Source organism: Oncorhynchus clarkii, chromosome 2 (assembly GCF_045791955.1).
Source record: "Oncorhynchus clarkii lewisi isolate Uvic-CL-2024 chromosome 2, UVic_Ocla_1.0, whole genome shotgun sequence".
In the NCBI taxonomy this organism is placed as follows: domain Eukaryota; kingdom Metazoa; phylum Chordata; class Actinopteri; order Salmoniformes; family Salmonidae; genus Oncorhynchus; species Oncorhynchus clarkii.
The window spans coordinates 69,227,975-69,248,931 of record NC_092148.1 but is presented as its reverse complement, the minus strand read 5'-3'; the positions used below and the strand labels follow the sequence as shown (position 1 = coordinate 69,248,931).

Sequence of the window (20,957 nt, the reverse complement as noted above, 5' to 3'; positions counted from 1 at the left end):
AGGGCTTAGCTCAGCCTCATGGGGAGATGTAAAGTCAATATGCCCGCCTCAACAACAACAACTTGGTTAATCTGGAAGTATGATACATCTGCAGGTGGTTAGGTCAGAAGTGACTGACAGAGCCTCTGTAGGATTACAGCCCAGAATGGCCACCTGGCGAACTTCCCCTACTGCACCTGTGTGAGACTGTGTGGTAATGAAGAGTCCAGTTGCTTATACAATTGGAAAAGTAAAGAAAATAGAGTCAGTAAATGTTGCGAATAGCTAAAGAAACATACTGTTTAACAGTGTAATAAACCTTCTATTGACTAGACCAAGCAGCCTCCAGCCTCAAACCACGACGGTCCATTGCTTAAAGTGCAAGTATTTGATAGATCAAATTGGATGATAATAACATATTAGTGAGGCACCATGCAAATGTACTTGCATTGTTAAAGTTCCATCAATACATTCTCATTATCAACTGTGATTTAACTGACTGATCTTAATAATCTCTATAGGATTGTTGATTCATTTCAAACTATACCCTCCTCTGTATCTTGTCTTCCCTTTTTGGGGACATCTCTGAGAGAGAAAAGCTCAATGTTTCTCTCTCTCGCTCTCTCTCTCTCACACACACAAAACGTATCTCAGCCATCTGGACACGTTTTTGATTATGTCTTTAAGTGTTACTGTGAGTGTGATATTGCAACCTACACGCACAATTAGAAAGCTGAAGATGTTATTTTTCAAAAGAGTTCCGACTAAATTAGTCATAATATGTAATTATATGTATTGGTCCACCATTGTTGATTTGACATTAGCACAATAAAAGGTATTTACTGTCAAAGTCGACTGTGTTAATTCTCTTCAATTAAAACCTGATGATTATTCTGTTCCTAAATACAGAACATTTGAATGGGTCAGTTCTATCACAGTAAAGACATAAACATGAGCATAATTCCTTTTATTAAGACCACATGCAATGTCAGGCAGTGTCCATGAAAGGTCAGTAGTCCTGTGTACAGTATCTATTGTAAAAATGGTTTTCCAAACATAGCCTAAGAGCAGCCTAAAGCTGAGATTAGGGCCACACACACACATACGAAACGTATCTGTCTCAGCCATCTGGACATGTTTTTGATTATGTCTTTAAGTGTTGCTGTGAGTGTGATATTGCAACATACGTGCACAATTAGAAAGCTGAAGATGTTATTGTTCCAAAGCAGGTATTCCCAAACTGGCATTCCCCAGGGGTACGCGCAATGCCGTTGGGGGTACGCCAAATAAAAATGTGATTCACATTTTAAAAATTACAAAATGTAAAATGACATGTTTTTTTTCTTCACATTTTCAAACAGTCCATTTATATTTTCCAACGGGGCTATACATTTGGGTGAGGTTTTTCTATCCTGAGTAGCCTCGTTTCACTGCCAAAAATAAAATTAAACCATCTAGTGTTCAGTGAAATAACAACACAATGTTAAATACAGGTAGCCTAGTCAAATAATTAACATCTAATCACATTAACCGTTACTCTCTCACAGGAAACCTTCACTCTTGCACAGACATTTGTAAGTACACTGTATGGTTAGGGTTAATGTACACACACACACACACACACACACACACACACACACACACACACACACACACACACACACACACACACACACACACACACACACACACACACACTGATGTGTGGTCTTTTATAAGGACGTGGAGGCTGACGCCCAACTGTCTTACCGGTTCCAGCCCTAACAACTGTTACCAAGGCTGAGGTTTAGCCAACACATGGATCTAAACTAAACACTCAAGTTAAACTCTAACTACACACACGTGCGTGTAACTCATTACAGAGAGAGAGAGAGAGAGAGAGAGAGAGAGAGAGAGATAAAAGAAGGAGAGGCTAATGAGATCAGGTTGTTATTTTCCACAGTAGCAGGAAGCTGTGAAAGCTGACAGACATGTTTTACTCTCTCTCTCAGTCACACACACACACACACACAAGACCAGAATTAGGTTCAGAGGTTACAGTTTATTTGGCTCATTTGTTTTGGTGCATCAACCAACCAGACCAGTGTGAAATGGCATGGATGTTATAAAAGTCACTGTAATCTAACAGAGATCTAAATATACTGTAAAACTGACTACAACTCACCAAAAACTTGGTCACAAATAAAAATCAACTTTATAAAAAGAGTCAGAGACTTCAAGGCGTTTTCAAATTGGGTAGAGAAAGAGAGTACGGAGAGAGAGTGTGAGAGGGAGAGAGAGAGAGATCAAGAGAAAGAGGGGTTCTTGTACTCTACTGGAGCGACCAGGCTGCTCCTCTATAACACTTAGAACCACGTTCACCACAGACCACAGCCTGCAATATCATTGGGAACTTGTCACAATGTGCTGATTTAATTGGTTCTTGCTAAGGAATGGTATAGATTGAGTGGCTTTGCTATAGGGAGTTGTCTTAGGACCGCCCCTGGTCCTTCAGATGTTATTTTGGTAGAAATGTGATCACAATACAATATTATTACAATCATTAATAGAATATATGTTGCTTACATTGTCATGACATTATTTCATCAATAGTTTAATTTAAATCATTGAGCAGTTGTGGTAATTGAAAGTCTGTTCATATTACAAAAACATTTGTTTATGACACCTCTAGACTACTATTCATAGATCTCTTAATTCATCATAAATCACAAATGTGTTATGTTTATTTCACTTCCTGAACCAGTTTCTCACAGGGCCAATCAGTGAACATCACCATGATGATTTAGGAGTGTCGACCTTAGCACTGGACAGATTCCATGTTAGAGAGGATCAGCCTGAGAAAGGCACTGCACATATTTGCTAACCTAGATCACTTCATGAGTAGATGTTTAGGATACAGGGTGATTCTGCGCAGCACCGTCCTCAGGCTAATCCCCTGGATCACCAGGTGTACAGATCCTTGTTACAGAGGTTAGGGGATCTAAAGTACTCGTTGGCAGTGGGTTGGCAGCTGCTAGCTCTCAGGCCGACCTTTCTCAACAAGTAAACAAAAGTCATGTGACTAGGAATGACATCATGCAACATTAAAAGGCATCGTCATGGTAATGATAACATCATCAGACGATCTCCCGTGACTTCCTAATGGCACAGCAGAGCAGCATGCTGAAGATCATCCCAAACACCTGGGGAATAGAATGGGAAAGGCAGAATAAATTAAGAGTTCTCTATTGTAGGGAGGTTGTCCGTCAGCCTTTCTATCTGTATGTCAGTAATGGGGCATTGTGGGCTAACATGGTCTTCCGTTTCGCTGTGTGTGTGTGTGTGTGTGTGTGTGTGTGTGTGTGTGTGTGTGTGTGTGTGTGTGTGTGTGTGTGTGTGTGTGTGTGTGTGTGTGTGTGTGTGTGTGTGTGTGTGTGTGTCTCACCATGATGACTCCAATAGCGATGCCCACTCCTCCTATGATGTGCAGCTTGGAGTCAAACACTTCATCTATAGCGTCAGGACAGCTCTGCAATAAACACACACACACACACACACACACACACACACACACACACACACACACACACACACACACACACACACACACACACACACACACACACACACACACACACACACACACACACACACACACACACACACACACACACACACACACACACACACAGAGGGGCTGTAGACATTACACAAAGTGGAAGGAGGAACACCTGAACACAAACACAATCACAGATCAGGGTGTTACCTTGGTGATGAGGCTGTCCAGCCCATCTCTTGGGGGACAGGTGTCTTTGGCAAAGTCCCCAAAGGAACCTGTTGGTCCGCAGCAGTCCAACTGTAACACACACAGGGTAGAATAGAATGGTACCTTATTTGTCCAACTGTTTTTATGTGGAAGGCATTTTTTTCTGCTCCCAACCCCCTAGGCAATACACACACAAGCAAACACATTAACTACATGATTACCCCAGTCTGTATGAGACGGAGTGTCTCTCTCAGTGTGTCCTGTGAAGTGTTCTTGTAGTTCTGATATGTCTCCAAGTAGAACTGAGTGATGTCATCAACCACCTGTAGAGGAAGGGTTGCAATGTGACAAAATGTAGGGAAAGGGTTTTAATGTAACAAAGAGAAGAACAGGGGAAGGGATTTAATGTAACACAGAACGGGGGATGTAACATGTTTTGGCACCTTGCTTTGGTTGGAGAACCCCCAGATTCCCGCGGCGACCTCGATGGCGAATATGATGAGGAGGAAGAAGAAGAACTGCAAGAGAGAGATACGCATATAACATTTGTGTGTGTATGTGCCCCCTGACACAAACCACTGCTGAGGGGGGATTTTGGAAAAGAGAATTATAAATAGAAAGAGAGAGAAAAAAGAGAGAGACAGAGAGACAGAAAGACAGAGACACTGAGATCTGGCCTTGAACCTGTTCTGTAACCAGTGGTATACTGAAGTTACAGAGTATCAGACTATCAGCCCCAACAGTCAACAGTCCAACTGACTACAAAGATAAAGATAAAGAGGAGAGGAGGACAGGAGAGGAGAGGAGAGGAGAGGAGAGGAGAGGAGAGGAGAGGAGAGGAGAGGAGAGGAGAGGAGAGGAGAAGACAGGAGAGGAGAAGACAGGAGAGGATAGGAGAGGAGAGGGGGACAGGAGAGGAGAGGAGAGGAGAGAAGACAGGATAAGAGAAGACAGGGGAGGACAAGACAGGAGAGGATAAAAGAGGAGAGGAGGTATAGAGGTTAACTCACCAGCCCCAGCATACACGGTGACTCCTGAATCGCTCCACAGCATCCCAGGAACCCAACAACCATCATTAATGACCCTGCAATTATGAGGATATATACACCTACACACAAAAACACACACACACCACCATCAGAGCACCTGCAGTGATATTTGATCATGTATGTGTGTGCATGCTTGTGTGTGTGCGCGTGGGTAAATGTGTGAGTGTGTGCGTTACCTGTGAAGAAGACATGGGGAGATTCTGCTCCTTCAAACAGCCCTCTGGTCTTTGGGTCAAACCTCAACCACAACCCTATAGCCAGCACTCCTGTACCTGCAAGCTAACACAGACACACAGACACAAAATATTAGATATCATACACACACATACCTATTCCAGGGCAAGGTGACACACACACACACACACACACACACACACACACACACACACACACACACACACACACACACACACACAGCTAGCCTCTATCCTTCGATTCCTACAGTGGATTCAGGAAGTATTCAGACCCCTTGACTTTTTCCACATTTTGGTACATTTACAGCCTTATTCTAAAATGGAATAAATCTTTTTTTCCCCTCATCAATCTACACACAATACCTCATAATGACAAAGCAAAAACAGGTTTTCAGAAATTAGTCACATGCGCCGAATACAACAGGTGTAGTAGACCTTACAGTGAAATGCTTACTTACAAGCCCTTAACCAACAAAGCAGTTAAGAAAAAATTAATACAAATAGAAATATAACAAATAATTAAGGAGAAACAATAAAATAACAGCAGCGAGGCTATATACAGGGGGTTCTGGTACAGAGGCTTCCGGTACAGAGTCAATGTATGGGGGCACCGGTTAGCCAAGGTAATTGAGGTCATATGTACATGTAGGTAGAGGTAAAGTGACTATGCATGGATAATAAACAGATAAACTGTTCAAGAGTCTTATGGCTTGGGGGCAGAAGCTGTTAAGAAGCCATTTTGACCTAGACTTGGCGCTCCGGTACCTCTTGCCATGCAGTAGCAGAGAGAACAGTCTATGACTAGGGTGGCTGGAGACCTTGGCAATTTTTTGGCCTTCCTCTGACACTGCCTGGTATAGAGGTCCTGGATGGCAGGAAGATTGGCCCCAGTGATGTACTGGGCCGTACACACTACCTTCTGTAGTGCTTTGCGGTCAGAGGCTGAGTAGTTGCCATACCAGGCAGTGATGCAATGCTCTCGATGGTGCAGTTGTAGAATTTGAAGATCTGAGGACCCATGCCAAATCTTTTCAGTCTCCTGAGGGGGAACAGGCATTGTCGTGCACTCTTCTCGACTGTCTTGGTGTGTTTGGACCATGATAGTTTGTTGGTGATGTGGCCACTAAGAAACTTGAAGCTCTCAACCTGCTCCACTACAGCCCCGTCAATGAGAATGGGGGCGTGTTCGGTCCTCCTTTTTCTGTAGTCCACAATCATCTCCTTTGTCTTGATCACGTTGAGGGAGAGGTTGTTATCCTGGCACCACACGGCCAGGTCTCTTACGTCCTCCCTATAGGCTGTCTCATCGCTGTCTGTGATCAGGCCTACCACTGTTGTGCCGTCGGCAAACTTAATGATGGTGTTGGAGTCATGCTTTGCCATGCAGTCATGGGTGAACAGGGAGTACAGGAGGGGACTAAGCACGTACCCTGAGGGGCCCCTGTGTTGAGGATCAGTGTGGCAGATGTGTAGTTACCTACCCTTACCACCTGGGGGTGGCCCGTCAGGAAGTCCCGGATCCAGTTGAAGAGGGAGGGGTTTAGTCCAAGGGTCCTTAGCTTAGTGATGAGCTTTGAGGGTGATATGGTGTTGAACGCTGAGCTGTAGTCAATGAACAGCATTCTCACGTAGGTGTTCCTTTTGTCCAGGTGGGAAAGGGAAGTGTGGAGTGCAAATGATTGATTTGATGATTAGAGATTGCATCGTCTGTGGATCTGTTGGGGCGGTATGCAAATTGGAGTGGGTCTAGAGTTTCTATGATAATTGTGTTGATGTGAGCCATGACCTGCCTTTCAAAGCACTTCATGGCTACAGACGTGAGTGCTACGGGTCTGTAGTCATTTAGGTAGGTTGCCTTCGTGTTCTTGGGCACAGGCACTATGGTGGTCTGCTTGAAACATGTTGGTATTACAGACTCGGTCAGAGACAAGTTGAAAATGTGAGTGAAGACACTAGCCAGTTGGTTAGCGCATGCTCGGAGTATATGTCCTGGTAATCCGTCTGGCCCTGCGGCCCTATGAATGTTGACCTGTTTAAAGGTCTTACTCACATCGGCTGCGGAGAGTGTGATCACACATTTGTCCGGAACAGCTGACGCTTTCATGCATGCTTCAGTATTGCTTGCCTCGAAGCGTGCATACAGTGGCAAGAAAAGGTATGTGAACCCTTTGGAAATACCTTGATTTCTGCATAAATTGGTCATAACATTTGATCTGATCTGCATCTGGGTCACAACAATAGACAAACCCAGTCTACTTAAACTAATAGTACACAAACAATTATATGTCATTATTGAACACACCGTGTAAAGATTCACAGTGCAGGGTGGGAAAAGTATATGAACCCTTGGATTTAATAACTGGTTGACCCTCCTTTGGCAGCAATAACCTCAACCAAACATTTTCCGTAGATGTGGATCAGACCTGCACAATGGTTAGGAGGAATTTTCGACCATTCCTCTTTACAAAACTGTTTCAGTTCAGAAATATTCTTGGGATGTCTGGTGTGAACTGCTCTAATGAGGCCATGACACAGCATCTCAAATTGGGTTGAGGTCAGGACTCTGGCTGGGCCAATCTAGAAGGCGCATTTTCTTCTGTTGAAGCCATTCTATTGTTGATTTACTTCTGTGTTTTGGGTCGTTGTCCTGTTGCATTACCCAACTTCTGTTGAGCTTCAATTGGCGGACAGATAGCCTAACATTCTCCTGCAAAATGTATTGATAAACTTGGGAATTCATTTCTCCGTCAATGATAGCAAGCTGTCCAGGCCGAGGCAGCAAAGCAGCCCCAAACCATGATGCTCCCTCCACCATGCTTTACAGTTGGGATGAGGTTTTGATGTTGGTGTGCTGTGCCATTTTTTTCTTCACACGGTGTTGTGTGTTCCTTCCAAACAACTCAACTGTAGTTTCATCGGTACACAGAATATTTTCCCAGTAGCTCTGTGAAACATCCAGGTGCACTTTTGCAAACTTCAGATGTGCAGCATTGTTTTTTTTGGACAGCAGTGGCTTCTTCCGTGATGTCCTCCCATGAACACCATTCTTGTTTAGTGTTTTACGTATCGTAGACTGTATTTAGCTGACACACTAGGATTCTTCATAACCTCATTGAGCATTCTGAGTTGTGTTCTTGCAGTCATCTTTGCAGGACGGACACTCCTTGGGAGAGTATCAACAGTGCTGAACGTTCTCCATTTATAGACAATTTGTCTTACTGTGGACTGATGAACATCAAGGCTTTTAGAGATACGTTTGTAACCCTTTCCAGTCTTATGCAAGTCAACAATTCTTCATCTTAGGTCTTCTGAGATCTCTTTTGTTCGAGGCATGGTTGACATCAGGCAATGCTTCTTGTGAATAGCAAACCATTTTTTTGTGTGTTTTTTATAGGGCAAGGCAGCTCTAACCAACATCTCCAATCTCGGCTCATTGTTTGGACTCCAGGTTAGCTGACTCCAATTAGCTTTTGGAGAAGTCCTTAGCCTAGGTGTTCACATACTTTTTCTAGCCTACTGTCACGCCCTGACCTTAGTTATATTTGTTTTCTTTATTATTTGGCTAGGTCAGGGTGTGACAAGGGTGGTTTGTTTAGTTTTTGTATGTCTAGGGGTTTTCTAGTCTAGGTGTTTATATGTCTATGGTTGCCTAGATTGGTTCTCAATCAGAGGCAGCTGTTTATCATTGTCTCTGATTAGGTACCATATTTAGGTAGCCATATTTCTTTGGTATTTTGTGGGTTGTTATTCTGTTTAGTTGCCTGTTTGCACTAGTCATATAGCGTCACGGTCCGTTTTGTTGTTTTGTATAGTTTTGTTCAGTGTTCGTTCTTTTTATTAAAAGAGTTATGTACGCTTATCACGCTGCGCCTTGGTCTTCTCATTATGACGACCGTCACACCTACACTGTAAATGTTTAAATTATGTATTCAATATAGATGAGAAAAATACAAGAATTTGTGTGTTATTAGTTTAAGTACACTGTCTGTCTATTGTTGTGACTTAGATGAAGTTCAGATCAAATTTGATGACCAATTTATGCAGAAATACAGGTAATTACAAAGGGTTCACATACTTTTTCATGCCACTGTAAAAGTGATTTAGCTTGTCTGTTAGGCTCGTGTCACTGGGCAGCTCGCGGCTGTGCTTCCCTTTGTTGTACGTAATAGTTTGCAAGCCCTGCCACATCCGACGAGCGTCGAAGCCGGTGTAGTACGATTCAATCTTAGTCCTGTATTGATGAGTTGCCTGTTTGATGGTTCGTCAGAAGGCATAGCGGGATTTCTTGAAAGTGGCAGCTCTAGATATTTTAAGGTCAGAGTTAGGAATGTAATTTTGTGGGTTATCTTTTTTAAAACCTTTAGGGCAGATGTGTGTCAGAGAAATTCTATAGGAAGAGAGACTGCAGATTCTTAAAACAACAATATTATTAGATTTGCAAAAAGTATGTAATCCACCATCGCCAGGAATGGTTCAGTGTTGAAAGCTAAACATAGTCGGGTTGTCACACCCTGATCAGTTTCACCTGTCCTTGTTATAGTCTCCACCCCCTCCAGGTGTTTCTTGTTATACCTAGTGTATTTATCCCTGTGTTTCCTATCTCTCTGTGCCAGTTTGTCTTGTATGTTCCAAGTCAACCAGTGTGTTTTTCCTGTGCTCCTGCCTTTTCTTTTCTCTTTTACTAGTCCTCCTGTGTTTGACCCTTGCCTGTTTTCTGGACTCTGTACCGCCTGCCTGACCATTCTGCCTGCCCTGACCTCGAGCCTGTCTGCCACACTGTACCTCAACTCAGAACGGTTTTGACTTTTGCCTGTCCACTTTTGCCTGTTCTCTTGCCTACCCCTTTTGGAATGACTCAAACCATTTGCCTCCTGTGTCTGCATCTGGGTCTTGCCTTGTGCCCTTATACGGGTCTCTGGTTTTATTGAAAAAGTGCAACCTCTTTTGATTATGTGTCAGATTAGCAGATGTGTGGAAACAGGGGCGGAATAAAGTGTAAAAGGCGATTGGTTTGTCTGTGCAGATTAAGAGCCCGAGGTTGATAGCACAAGGGCTCAACAGTATAACAGCGTTTTGTCACAGTTCACACTATAATGTGATCCTACCTGCACGGTTCCACATAGCTGACTTCCTGCAGATAGTAAACGCACAGTCACACAAAGACAAGTTTGTATCAGGTTAGAAAAAACACTAGCATAAAACGAGACTATTCTTTATGCAGTAAAACACTGGATAGCATGTTATGTATGTAACAATGTTTTATGTAATTTTCCACAACAGGTGTCAAACTCATTCTATGGAGGGCCGAGTGTCTGCGGGTTTTAGTTTTTTCCTTTCAAATAAGACCTAGACAACCAGGTGAGGGGACATCCTTACTAATTTGTGACCTTAATTAATCAATCAAGTACAAGGGTGGAGTGAAAATCCGCAGACACTCATCCCTTCGTGGAATGAGTTTGACACTTGCTCACTTTGATACTTAAACCAGGGGACCCTGCAAGCTTTACTCAGGAACCAAATAAGATGGATTCTGTTTTTAAGATGCAGATCATTTTTTAAATGTTATTATCTGAAAGCCATTTACTGATATTGGATAACTCTGCACTAAGGATCTCTTCTTCTGAGGCTTTGTTCTCATGGTGTCACGCCCTGACCATAGAGAGCTCTTTATTCTCTATGTTGGTTAGGTCGGGTGTGACTAGGGTGGGTCATCTAGGTGATTTATATTTTTGTTGGCCTGGTATGATTCCCAATCAGAGGCAGCTGTTTATTGTTGTCTCTGATTGGGGATCATATTTAGGCAGCCATTTTCCCTTTGTGTTTTGTGGGATCTTGACTATGGATAGTTGCCTGTTAGCACTATTGTTAGCGGCACGGTTCAGTTGAGATTTATTGTTTTGTTTTGCTGTGAGTTTCACTTAGTAATAAAAAGATGTGGAACCAAGATCACGCTCGCTTTGGTCCACTTATTATAACGATCGTGACACATGGGACACCAGTGGAGCAGAGTCATCAGCATGCAAAAACAAATAACGAGAGCAGGCTGATTTCATATTGTTAATGTACAGTAGGAATAGAAGAGGGCCAAGGATGCTCCCTGTGGCCCCACAGCTAATCCCCTTTGCACTAGAATGTTTTCCATTAACATACACCATTTAGTCTCTTCTTGTTAAATAGGACTTAACCCAGTCAATTGCTCTGCTATTAAAACCAAAGGCTTTTCACTTGTAGAGCATGATACTAAGGAAGTCTCTAGATTTTGCACACCTGAAGTAGAGTATATTGTGATAAAATGCAGACCACACTATTTGCCTAGAGAGTTTTCAGCTATACTTTTCATGGCTGTCTATTTACCACCACAGACCACACTCAGTCAGCTGTATAAGGAAATAAGCAAACAGGAAACCGCTCACCCAGAGGCGGTGCTCCTAGTGGCCTGATACTTTAATGCAGGGAAATTAAATCAGTTCTACCTAATTTCTATCAACATGTTAAATGTGCAACCAGAGTTTAAAAAAAATCTAGATCATCTGTACTCCATACACAGAGACACGTACAAAGCTCTCCCTCACCCTCCATTTGGTAAATCCGACCACAAATCTATCTGCATGATTCCTGCTTACAAGCAAAAATTAAAGGTGCGGGACTCTAACCCGGAAGCTTATGAGAAATCCCGCTATGCCCTCCAACAAACCATCAAACAGACAAGTGTCAATACAGGGCTAAGATGTAATCGTACTACACAGGCTCAGACGCTCGTCTTATGTGGCAGGGCTTGCAAACTATTACAGACTACAAAGGGAAGCACAGCAGTGAGCTGCCCAGTGACATGAGCCTACTAGATGAGCTAAATCCCTTTTATGCTCGCTTCGAGGCAAGCAACACTGAGGCATGCATGAAAGCATCAGCTGTTCCGGACGACTGTGTGATCACGCTCTCCATAGCTGAAGTGAGTAAGACCTTTAAACAGGTCAACATTCATAAGGCTGCAGGGCCAGACGGATTATCAGGACATGTGCATGTACTGACAAACTGGCAGGTATCTTCACTGACATTTTCAACATGTCCCTGATTAAGTCTGTAATACCAACATCAAGCAGACCACCATAGTCCCTGTGCCCAAGAACATGAAGGCAACCTGCCTAAATGACTACAGACCCGTAGCACTCACGTCCGTAGCCATGAAGTGCTTTGAAAGGCTGGTCATGGCTCACATCAACACCATTATCCCAGAAACCCTAGACCCACTCCAATTTGCTTTCCGCCCAAACAGATCCACAGATGATGCAATCTCTATTGCACTCCACACTGCCCTTTCCCACCTGGACAAAAGGAACACCTACGTGAGAATGCTATTCATTGACTACAGCTCAGTGTTCAACATCATAGTACCCTCAACGCTCATCAATAAGCTAAGGATCCTGGGGCTAAACACCTCCCTCTGCAACTGGATCCTGGACTTCCTGACGGGCCACCCCCAGGTGGTGAGGGTAGGTAGCAACACATCTGCTATGCTGAACCTCAACACTGGAGCCCCTCAGGGGTGCGTCCTCAGTCTCCCCCTGTACTCCCTGTTCACCCATGACTGAGTGGCCAGGCACGACTCAACACCATCATTAAGTTTGCAGACGACACAACAGTGGTAGGCCTGATCACAGACAACGATGAGACAGCTGATAGGGAGGAGGTCAGAGACCTGGCCGGGTGGTGCCAGAATAACAACCTATCCCTCAACGTAACAAAGACTAAGGAGAAGATTGTGGACTACAGGAAAAGGAGGACCGAGCACACCCCTATTCTCATTGACGGGGCTGTAGTGGAGCAGGTTGACAGCTTCAAGTTCCTTGGTGTCCACATCACCAACAAACTAAAATGGTCCAGACACACCAAGACAGTCATGAAAAGAGCACGACAAAGCCTATTGCCCTCCAGGAAACTAAAAAGATTTGGCATGGGTCCTCAGATCCTCAAAAGGTTCTACAACTGCAACATCGAGAGCATTCTGATTGGTTGCATCACTGCCTGGTACGGCAACTGCTCGGCCTCCAACCGCAAGGCACTACAGAAGGTAGTGCATACGGCCCAGTACATCACTGGGGCTAAGCTGCCTGCCATCCAGGATGGATTGTCAAAGACCCCAGCCACCCCAGTCATAGACTGTTCTCTCTACTACCGCATGGCAAGCAGTACCGGAGTGCCAAGTCTAGGACAAAAAGGCTTCTCAACAGTTTTTACTCCCAAGCCACAAGACTCCTGAACAGGTAAACAAATGGCTACCTGGACGATTTGCATTGTGTGTCTCCCCCCCCCCCCCCCCAAACCCTCTTTTACGCTGCTGCTACTCTTCTGTTCATCATATATGCGTAGTCACTTTAACCATATCTACATGTACATACTACCTCAATCAGCCTGACTAACCGGTGCCTTTATAAAGCCACGCTACTGTTATAGACTCGCTACTGTATATAGCCTCACTACTGTTATAGACTCGCTACTGTATATAGCCACGCTACTGTTATAGACTCGCTACTGTATATAGCCACGCTACTGTATATAGACTCACCACTGTATATAGCCTCGCTACTGTTATTTTTCACTGTGATTTTACTGTTGTTTTTATTTCTTTACTTACCTATTTCACCTAATACCTAGTATTTCTTTATTTTTTTACTTAGAAATTGCACTGTTGGTTAGAGCCTGTAAGTAAGCATTTCACTGTAAGGGCTACACTTGTTGTATTCGGCGCACGTGACAAATACACTTTGATTTGATTTGATACGATGATCAACCATACCAAACGCCTGCAGATCCAGCATTACCATTCCACAGATATTTCTATCAGTGGAGTGGGACTTTCTAAAACCAGACTGTAGTTCATTTTAAAGATTATTCTTGCTGGTATATTCCTCAATCTTTCATACATTACTTTTCAAGCATTTTAGACAGCACACTCAAAATGGATACAGGTCTATAGTTTCCCTTGTCTGTTTTGCTGCCCTTCTTGTGGATAGGGATCACTCTAGTTTTGTATACTTGGGGACTACCCTGCTCAATAGAGATGTTGATTAAATGGGTGACACAAGGGACAATAAGTCTAGCTCCATCTCTTAAAATCCTGTCAGGGATATTGTCGAGGCCTGTAGCTTTAGAGCAGTTTAGTTCAGACAGTCGCTTGACAACTTCAACCTGAGACACTGCTGTAAAGGAAAAGGCAATCACTTGGAGTAAAAGCCCAAGACCTGACCCTTCCCATACACTCCAGTACAACCAATAGCTTCTCAACCAAATTTGAGGCAACTGTTGTGAAAAAAGTTTTGAGATTGTCAACAACCACTTTCTTGTCAAACGTGATTTCCACATTGACCTCAAGACCCAAGCTTTTGCAATTTGTTTTCTGTTCATCACTATATCCCAACTGTTTCAGGGAGGGCAACAACTTCCAAGGGTGACTCCTATTCTCACCAATTTTGTCTTTAAAATAAAAAAAATGTGGCATCTTCTATCATCTGACTAGATTTTTATTTATTGTTGAGAGTATCATTAAGCCAGGAGCAGGTTGGTACATGCAACAGTTGCACACAGTTGCACTCTTTCACGCTATATCCATCTGTCTGTATGTCTCTGTCCCACACACACACATACACACACACATTCCTCAAACCGCCTCCTTAGTCTAATTATTAACTTTAGCCTCAATGGAGAATAGTGATCTGCTCCAGGGTGTGTGTGTGTATGAGTGTATCAGCATTAGTGATGAGCGGGTAAGTTTAGGGTCATGAAATATTGTGTAGCTGAAGGGGAGGTGGGTGGCGGCAGGTTGAATAAATAGAAAACAATGCATTAAAATCCATGACTGTATAATTATTGTGCAATTCCTATCTATAAGCTATATTGAGCCTCCAGTATTTATGCTGCAGTAGTTTATGTGTCGGGGGCTAGGGTCAATCTGTTATATCTGGAGTATTTCTCCTGTCTTATCCGGTGTCCTGTGTGAATTTATGTACCGGTATGCTCTCTCTAACTCTCTCTCTCTCTTTATTTCTTCCTTTCTCTCTCTCGCGACCTGAGCCCTAGGGCCATGCAGGACTACCTTGCTAATGACTCCTTGCCTGATGACTCCCCCCCCCCCTGACTTTAGCGTCCCAAATAAACACCAATTGCCTAACGTCGATCATCTGAGGCAAAAAGGAAGATGTGTGTGTTTAATTCAATAAGAGAAAAGTTGCGAAATGGAGTTGAAAATCATTAGTAGTCTAATGTTTGGGAAAGATTTGGTGAAGTGGTAAAAGAGGATCATAGCTGTGCCGGATATGTTATGTGTGATGATTGTGAGATGCTATACAAATTCAACAATCACAAGACAGGGACTTCCAAATGGCAAGTCAAGGAAACTGTACTATTCAGATGGGTTAAATAGAATATAGCATAACTGACTGTAGGTCTATAACCTCTCACATAGCCTAATATACTGACAGTAGGTCTATAACCTCTCACATAGCCTAATATACTGACAGTAGGTCTATAACCTCTCACATAGCCTAATATACTGACAGTAGGTCTATAACCTCACATAGCCTAATATACTGACAGTAGGTCTATAACCTCTCACATAGCCTAATATACTGACAGTAGGTCTATAACCTCTCACATAGCCTAATATACTGACAGTAGGTCTATAACCTCTCACATAGCCTAATATACTGACAGTAGGTCTATAACCTCTCACATAGCCTAATATACTGACAGTAGGTCTATAACCTCTAATATCACAGTAGCCTAATATACTGACAGTAGGTCTATAACCTCTCACATAGCCTAATAAACTGACAGTAGGTCTATAACCTCTCACATAGCCTAATATACTGACAGTAGGTCTATAACCTCTCACATAGAAAAATATACAGTGCCTTCAGAAAGTATTCTCACCCCTTGACTTTTTCCACATATTGTTGTTACAGCGCTGTACGTTACGTAGCGACACGTCACGATGTAACGTACAGCGTCAGAGGGGTCAGTTTTTTTATCTTTTCTCAAATACTGTTAGTCCATTACCATGTCAATCAACACTGAATCGAAACGTAGTTCACATCCCAGATTTTGATGCCAACACAGTCACTACAGTCCCAGTCGTTTTCATTGCAGCCTCGTTTGAATGTCGCGGTTACGCACATTTGTACAGAATGGGGTGAGTTTACGTTAGCTAGATGGCTAACTAGCTACTAAATTAGCAAAACGGCAGAGCATTTAGCACATTTTAGACAGTTACCTTAATAGTTATAAGATGTCTAACTCGCAAACAATTAGTTGTGAATTCCATACTGTAATTAGATCACCTGGTGCATGCTGCACAACAGAGTGACTCACAAGGCTCCAGTCTCTGTTGTATGCTTGTAAACAAACACTAAGTGACGTGTGACTGGGAACTACCATAAACTTCATAATAATGTAACAGGTGAAATGAAGAATGAAATGTTCTTTATCTCCTAACGTATTGCACAAGTTGACTGAAGGTATTTACTTAAAAAGTAGCTACAAATATTCAAATGTACAAAAAAACGTGTTGACAGTATTGAAAAACCATCCTGTGACTTTTTCCAAATACCCCAGTATACGGTACACCGCACAAGCCTAGTGTTCACCCATAAAATTACCGTTTCATTCAATAGAACATTGTATCTGAAAAACAATAGTCCAAACCCTACATGTAGTTCAAAAGTTACCAACGATTTAGTCATAGAATTTAGCGTGATTAGAGAGAATATAATGTTTTTACGGCCATGGTCAAAATGCTGCTAAATAGAACAGCTTTAACTTCCAACGTCAACTGACAAGCTGTGGTTTCATGTTTGCTTGTGATAACATGGGCTTTTTCTAAATGAAATCTGCAGAATACAAAACATGATTTAGCCTATATATATATATATATATATATATATATATTATCCTCAAAAAATCTAAAAGACTGTATTCCAATATCTACCCTCCCCGAAAAAAGTAGGTTCCAGTTTTCAGTTGCCAAAATATGCAACCAAGAGCTGCACGGTCTAAACTAGCAATGGTCACAATAAACTAACGTTCTTATTTAATCAACATTGTTAAGTACAAGCATATTAAGGTTGTAATATTGTAGAGAACAATGTAATAATTCATTGAATTTGATTAATGGGCTAGCCTCTGTCTTTTGTTGTACTGTTGAGAGTAGGCAATCATTACACCAGGGGCAGGTTGGTACATGCAACAGTTGCATTCAGTGATACTCTCTCACACTATGTTTCTATCCATCTGTCTGTATGTCTCTGTCCAATAAAAAGCATGGGCTGGCGAGCACCCAAAAGACGTTGGTAGAGATGCTGACTAACGGGGAGTAAACTGTATGCTATAAAAATAAGCAAAGAGAGTCGCACACTCAATATACAAGCTCCAAGTAATGTATTGGGTAAACCACTTTAGGGTGAAGAAGGCACAGTGATAGCACACTGATGCCGAAACAATGGTGGTTCACCCATATGTATGGGAGCTTGTATATTGAGTGTGCGACTCTCTTTATTTATTTGTATGTCTCTGTCCCATACACACACGCACAAACTCCCACACACATACAGTGCATTCGGAAAGAATTCAGACCCCTTCACTTTTTCCTAATAAATCTACACACAAAATCCTATAATGACAAAGCAAAAACAGGTTTTTAGAAATTTTAAAAAGTAAAATATCATATTTACATAGCTTGGTAAACCTGCATTTGGGGAGTTTCTCCCATTCTTCTCTGCAAATCCTTTCAAGCTCTGTCAGGTTGAATGGGGAGCGTCGCTGTACAGCTATTTTCAGGTCTTTCCAGAGATGTTCGATCGGGTTCAAGTCTGGACTCTGGCTGGGCCACTCAAGGACATTCAGAGACTTGTCCCGAAGCCAGTCCTGCATTGTCTTGGCTGCCTGCTTAGGGTCATTGTCCTGAGGTCTGAGGTCCTGAGGGCTCTGGAGATGGTTTTCATCAAGGATCTCTCTGTACTTTGCTCCGTTCATCTTTCCCCACCACATGATACTGCCACCACCATGCTTCACCATAGAGACAGTGCCAAGTTTCCTCCAGACGTGAAGTTTGGCATTCAGGCCAATGAGTTCCATCTTGGTTACATAAGGGGACCTTCAATGGTACCCTTCCCCAGATCTGTTCCTTCGAAACAATCCTGTCTTGGAGCGACCTCATGGCTTGGTTTTGCTCTGACATGCACTGTCAACTGTGGGACCATATATAGACAGGTGTGTGCCTTTCCAAATCATGTCCAATCAATTGCATTTACCACAGGTGGACTCCAATCAGGTTGTAGAAACATCTCAAGGATGATCATTGGAAACAGGATGCGAGCTCAATTTTGAGTCTCATAGCAAAGGTTCTGAATACTTATGTAAATAAGGTATTTCTGTTTTTATATTTTTAATTAATTTGTAAAAATGTCAAAAAAACTGTTTTCGCTTTTGTCGTTATGTGGTATTGTGTGTAGATTGATGATAATTTGTATTTAGTTAATCCATTTTAGAATAAGGCTGTAACAAAGAAAATATGGAAAAAGTAAAGAGGTCTGAATACTTTCCGAATGCACTGTACACACACACACACACACACACACACACACACACACACACACACACACACACACACACACACACACACACACACACACACACACACACACACACACAGTGGTGGGGAAAATACCCAAAAGTCGTACTTGAGATACCAAAATAGAAAGTTCCTCAAGTAAAGTGAAAGTTACCGAGTAAACCTCTACTTGAATAAAAGTCTAAAAGTATTTGGTTCTAAATATACTTAAGTATCAAAAGTAAAAGTAAAAGTATAAATAATTTAAAACTCCTTATATTAAGCAAAGCAGACGATATTATTTTCTCGTTTTTAAAATGTATGGATAGCCTGGGGCACACGCCAATACTCAGACATTATTTACAAACAATGCATGTGTTTAGTGAGTCCACCAGATCAGAGGCAGTAGGGATGACCACGTGTTCTCTTGATAAGTGTGTGAATTGGACACTTTTCCGGTCCTGCTAATTATTTTGTAATAAGTACCTTTGGGTGTCAAGGAAAACATAGGGTGTAAAAAGTACATTATTTTCTTTAGGAATGTAGTAAAGTAAAAGTATTTTACGCCACTGCACACACACACTCAAGCTAAGTTAAGTAGACCTACCCAGAAGAAGACGTTGAAGATAAACATGATGTACTTCACACACCTGATCCCTCCGAACACTGCCATGTTACTAACGTGATCTCTGTCTGTAACAGAGCAGAACACTTCTCTCCTATTTCCCTAGACAGCCTCACAGAGAGTGAGAGAGACAAAGAGAGAGGAGATAAAGAGAGCAAAGAGCGATAGACAGAGAAAGTAGTAGAGAGTATAAGTCACGCCCTGAAGTCACCTGATCAGAGAGGTAGAGGAGAGGGGGAGGGAGGGAGGGAGGGAGAGAAGATTGCAGACGACCTGGGTTCTACTTTGTAAGTGATTTAGTTGGTCTACTCTGTGATTTGGTTGACTTGATTGATTTTATTATTATAATGTCGTGCATCTTCAGTATGCCCAGCCCACATTAGCTTATAAGACACTGTATTTGCATTAAGACACTACTCTGTGAGTGATTAAGATAGTCTGTTTAATCTAATTATACTGCTTGCACACAGTTAGGCCCACACTCTACTGACCACAGATAGGCTACCCTTAACACACACACACACACACACACACACACACACACACACACACACACACACACACACACACACACACACACACACACACACACACACACACACACACACACACACACACTACTGCTAATACAATGTCAACAGCTGCAGAAACTATCAAAAAGATACACACACCCATACATAACAACCTACAGTCATGCTAACTTCATGACAGCGATTTCTAATCAACCATGTTATTCTTTATCTCAAACTCGATTGACCGTTACAGAACGAAGCAATCAATCACATATCACAATACATCAGGCATAACCCAACAATAACAGCACTGTCTAACTGTGTGCTAAAGTAAGTCTTAATTCAGCACTGTAAACACAGTGTGCAGACATAACAGACACATGCTCTGAATCATGCAAGAGGGGGCGCACTGTTCTTTCATCTGCTTTGAGCATGCACTCGTCACGCGCAGTCGCATACCCCACCAAGACAACATACAACACACACACAACCACATACCAAAGTGTGTGTATGTGTGCATGTGTGTATGTGCGTTTGCATATGCTTGTGCTTGTTCAGCAGTGTGGATAACATGTCTGATCAGACCAAACCTAAAAAGGCCATATAAACTCAATGAGGCGGGGTAGATTACTCAGAACCTGTTTTCCCTCTGAGAGAATCGCCTAATTCAAGAGGAAGTGAACATTCACCATACACACACACACGCACAAACACACACCTAGCCTCTGTCTTTCGATTGCTAAAGTATTGTTGAGAATATCATAATGCCAGGAGCAAGTTGGTACATGCAACAGTTGCACTCAGGTGCACTCTCTCACGCTACGTCTCTATCCGTCTGTCCCCCCCCCCCCCCCCCCCCACACACACACACACACACACACACACACACACACACACACAAACACACTAAGTGAAGTAGACGTACATAGAAGAAAAAGTTAAAGATAAACATGATGTACTTCACACACCTGATCCCTCCGAACACTGCCATGTTACTAACGTGATCTCTGTCTGTAACAGAGCAGAACACTTCTCTCCTATTTCCCTAGACAGCCTCATGGAGAGTGAGAGAGACAAAGAAAGAGGAGATAAAGAGAGCAAAAGAGCGATAGACAGAGAAAGTAGTAGAGAGTATAAGTCACGCCCTGAAGTCACCTGATCAGAGAGGTAGAGGGAGGGAGGGAGGGAGGGAGGGAGGGAGGGAGGGAGGGAGGGAGGGAGGGAGGGAGGGAGGGAGGGAGGGAGGGATGCAG

The 20,957-nt window shown here is 42.7% G+C and overlaps 1 protein-coding gene across 6 annotated transcripts in view; it reads right to left on the bottom strand.

The window, feature by feature from the left end:
* Positions 1–2,000: 2,000 nt before the first annotated feature.
* The window catches only part of LOC139372930 (cadherin-related family member 5-like), a 43,812-nt gene continuing 24,855 nt past the window's right edge, over positions 2,001–20,957 (bottom strand). For all 6 annotated transcript variants that reach the window (XM_071112825.1, XM_071112851.1, XM_071112815.1 and 3 more), the window contains 7 exons: positions 4,950–5,052; positions 4,735–4,832; positions 4,168–4,242; positions 3,946–4,047; positions 3,725–3,814; positions 3,404–3,487; positions 2,001–3,161 (listed from right to left, as the gene is read on the bottom strand). In XM_071112825.1, the coding sequence (XP_070968926.1) occupies positions 3,096–3,161; positions 3,404–3,487; positions 3,725–3,814; positions 3,946–4,047; positions 4,168–4,242; positions 4,735–4,832; positions 4,950–5,052 (618 nt within the window). In that variant the 3' untranslated portion in view covers positions 2,001–3,095. The remainder of the gene's footprint in view (positions 3,162–3,403; positions 3,488–3,724; positions 3,815–3,945; positions 4,048–4,167; positions 4,243–4,734; positions 4,833–4,949; positions 5,053–20,957) is intronic.